The sequence below is a fragment of the Nasonia vitripennis genome, chromosome 1, assembly GCF_009193385.2.
Source record: "Nasonia vitripennis strain AsymCx chromosome 1, Nvit_psr_1.1, whole genome shotgun sequence".
Lineage (NCBI taxonomy): Eukaryota > Metazoa > Arthropoda > Insecta > Hymenoptera > Pteromalidae > Nasonia > Nasonia vitripennis.
Window position 1 is genome coordinate 5,714,283 of NC_045757.1, and position 2,895 is coordinate 5,717,177.

Genomic DNA, 2,895 nt, shown 5'->3' on the forward strand with positions numbered 1-2,895 from the left:
AAGCAAATAATGAGAACTACGGCAGGAGGTGAGGTCACAATCAGTAAAGTTCGCTCCAACAGCTCCTTTACCCCTCAGATTGAAAATTTAAAAAAAATTAAGAAATCTACAAAATTATGTCTGAACATTTTTAAGTTATAATTTATTTGTTGAAATTATATATATATATATATATATATATATATATATATATATATATATATATATATATATATATATATTTCTTTAAGTTTATTCGTTTCTTTTATTTTTAATTTTTACCCGAATCAGTTTGTTTGAAATAGTTTTTGAATTTTCAATTTGCTAATTTTTGACTTGTAATTTTATTATGTATCATTTTATTCTAAAATCTTTACCACCGTACGTACGTGTCAGAAATTTCTAACGTTATTATTATTTTAATAACGTTAGAAATTTCTAACACCTACCACCATTAATAAAACCAAAATACTTTGTTTATACAGAAAAATAAAGCTGCAAATCTGAAAAAGAAGGAAGAAGTTGTACGTAACAGAGCCCAAAACGTTTTAAAAGACTTGGGGAAAAATTATGTGTGCCCACGATTTGAAGATGTAGACGTTGATAGTAAAAAGGACCGTAGTTCTAACAATATTCAATTAAAGGATTTAAAAATTGTATTGCAACAGATCAATCCTCAAAATTTAAGCCAAGCAGCAGTAGATGATGCGCCATCTCAGTCTAAATCGACCCGATATAGTCAAATATATTCCTCTTCTGAGGAATCTGAGACACATGACGATGACGATACCCAAAAAGTTGTATGTTCATTATGACAAAAATTAGAAAAATTGGAAGATATTACAGTAAACACAGCATTACCTGATGTCAGATCTTTGTCACGTTAAACGTCTCCGTTTCATGAAAGATCACGGACAAGCACGTCACTATCACATCGCAGGTCACGCTCCCGTCAACGGTCGCCCTCACGACGGACGTCACCGTTACAAACAAGGTCGTTTCCGCCTCAAACGTCACAGTCATCTCAAAAGTCACGAATACGTCAAAGGTCATCGTCACGTCGTAGGTCAGAGTCACAGACAAGGCCAATGACACCTGAAGCGTCAACGTCACGTCAAAGATCACCGTTACGTCAAAGGTCACCATTACGTGAAAAGTCATCGTCACGTCATGGGTCAGAATCACGGACAAGGCCACTGTCACCTGAAGCGTCAACGTCAAGTCGTAGGTCACTATTACGTGAAAAGTCATCGTCACGTCATAGGTCCGAATCACCGACAAGGCCATTGTCACCTCAAGCGTCAACGTCAAGTCGTAGGTCACCATTACGTGAAAAGTCATCGTCACGTCATGGGTCAGAATCACGGACAAGGCCACTGTCACCTGAAGCGTCAACGTCACGTCATAGATCACCCTTACGTCGAAGGTCACAATCACGTCATAGGACAAAGTCACGGACAAGGCCATTGCCACATCGAGCGTCAACGTCGCGTCATAGGTCACCGTTACGTCAAAGATCACGATCACGTCAAAGGCCAACATCACGTGAAAGACGATTGCCTCCAAACGAAGGACATGAAGGGAGAGCGCGTGGTAAAATCATTACTCTAATTTTTGATTCATTGTGCGTGTAGTTACTATTTTTATAGTTATATAATTATAACTATTTCAGGTCAAAAACGTTCAAAGAAAACAATGGCAGAGTTTATTCTTGATTGCATAGAGTTTTATTCAGCGAGAGATGGTTATGGACACGAGGAAAGGCGCAAGCGATATCAGAGACCTAATGATGACCAGGTAATTGTTTAAAACTGATCAGTTTTATTTATAAAGCTATACGCAATAGAAAAAACGCGTAGTAAGATACGGATGCCCTTAAGGGAATGTGCTTTGCAAATCCGCCACGGGGTATTTTGTATTTCCAAACTTCTAGAAAAATAGAAAGTCCGATTGAATTTTTATTTTGGTAGAACGATTCATTAAACTTAACACTACGGCGCTACAGACTCAGTTTTTCATTTGCAAACTTTATTCAAAAAGTTTTATGTAATAGAAAAACTGTTCTTTGGGACGACATCCTCTTAATCACAAAATATTTATTTATAACTTAATATATATTGTACTATTTAAACTATGTATAATTTGTAGCTATATCTGGGAGAAAATATATACATTGGAAGTTTTCAATGGGAGCTTTTGCAAAGAGAGAGGCCCTCTACATTTTTAATTTATCTGGCTTTGCACATATGGGATTCGCGTGATTTATGTAATAGAGCCTTAGATGTTAGCAAAGTTAACAATCATATACCTGGAAGGTCTCCTGTCAAGCTGATTGAAAACAATCTACTAAGATTACTTATAAGTATGATGTATTTTTTAGCAAATGAAATCAATGACTTCTTATTTTTTCAACCACTTTCTAACTAGTTTATGTTTTTGTACAGGCTTGTACTCGGACTTTTTGATACGCCAAGGCTACTCAGCAGAAGAAAAAGTACGATTTTTGTTAAAAGTTACCTATATTTTAAGATTTAAGATAAGAGATTTGAGACGCGAGGAAATAAAACGGCTTACCAATGCAGCACCTAAGCAACGCAATCCTCGTAGAAAACTACGTTACACTGATTAAAATAGAATAACTAAGAAATCTAAATCAAATGAAACATACGTTGAAAATGTTTTATAAGGCTTTATCTTAATTCGCACTATTCCATTCTTAATTCTTAATTCTCATTATTATTGATTATTTTCAAACAAGAGAGTAGTTTTGACATGATCTCATCTCAAATATTGTGATTTAAAAGTTTGAAGAAAAAAATTTCTTTCTAGTATTATGTACATTTGTACAATTGAAATAATTACTTTTTATTTTAAGTTTCATTAGTATTTGATATACTTAACCGAAAAATGCTCAAA

The 2,895-nt window shown here is 34.8% G+C and overlaps 1 protein-coding gene across 1 annotated transcript; it reads left to right on the forward strand.

The window, feature by feature from the left end:
- The first annotated feature begins 624 nt into the window (after positions 1–624).
- LOC116415979 (kininogen-1-like) lies at positions 625–2,895 on the forward strand. Its single transcript, XM_031922043.2, has 4 exons — positions 625–1,572; positions 1,652–1,776; positions 2,128–2,341; positions 2,424–2,895. The coding sequence occupies exons 1-2, from the start codon at positions 1,150–1,152 to the stop codon at positions 1,700–1,702; spliced, it is 474 nt and encodes a 157-aa protein (XP_031777903.1). The 5' UTR covers positions 625–1,149; the 3' UTR covers positions 1,703–1,776; positions 2,128–2,341; positions 2,424–2,895.

Coding starts and splice junctions, on each gene's coding strand:
- LOC116415979 (XM_031922043.2), top strand. CDS start 1,150: ATGGGTCAGAATCACGGACAAGGCCACTGTCACCTGAAGCGTCAACGT. Junction 1,573..1,651: donor ACATGAAGGGAGAGCGCGTG/GTAAAATCATTA, acceptor TAACTATTTCAG/GTCAAAAACGTTCAAAGAAA.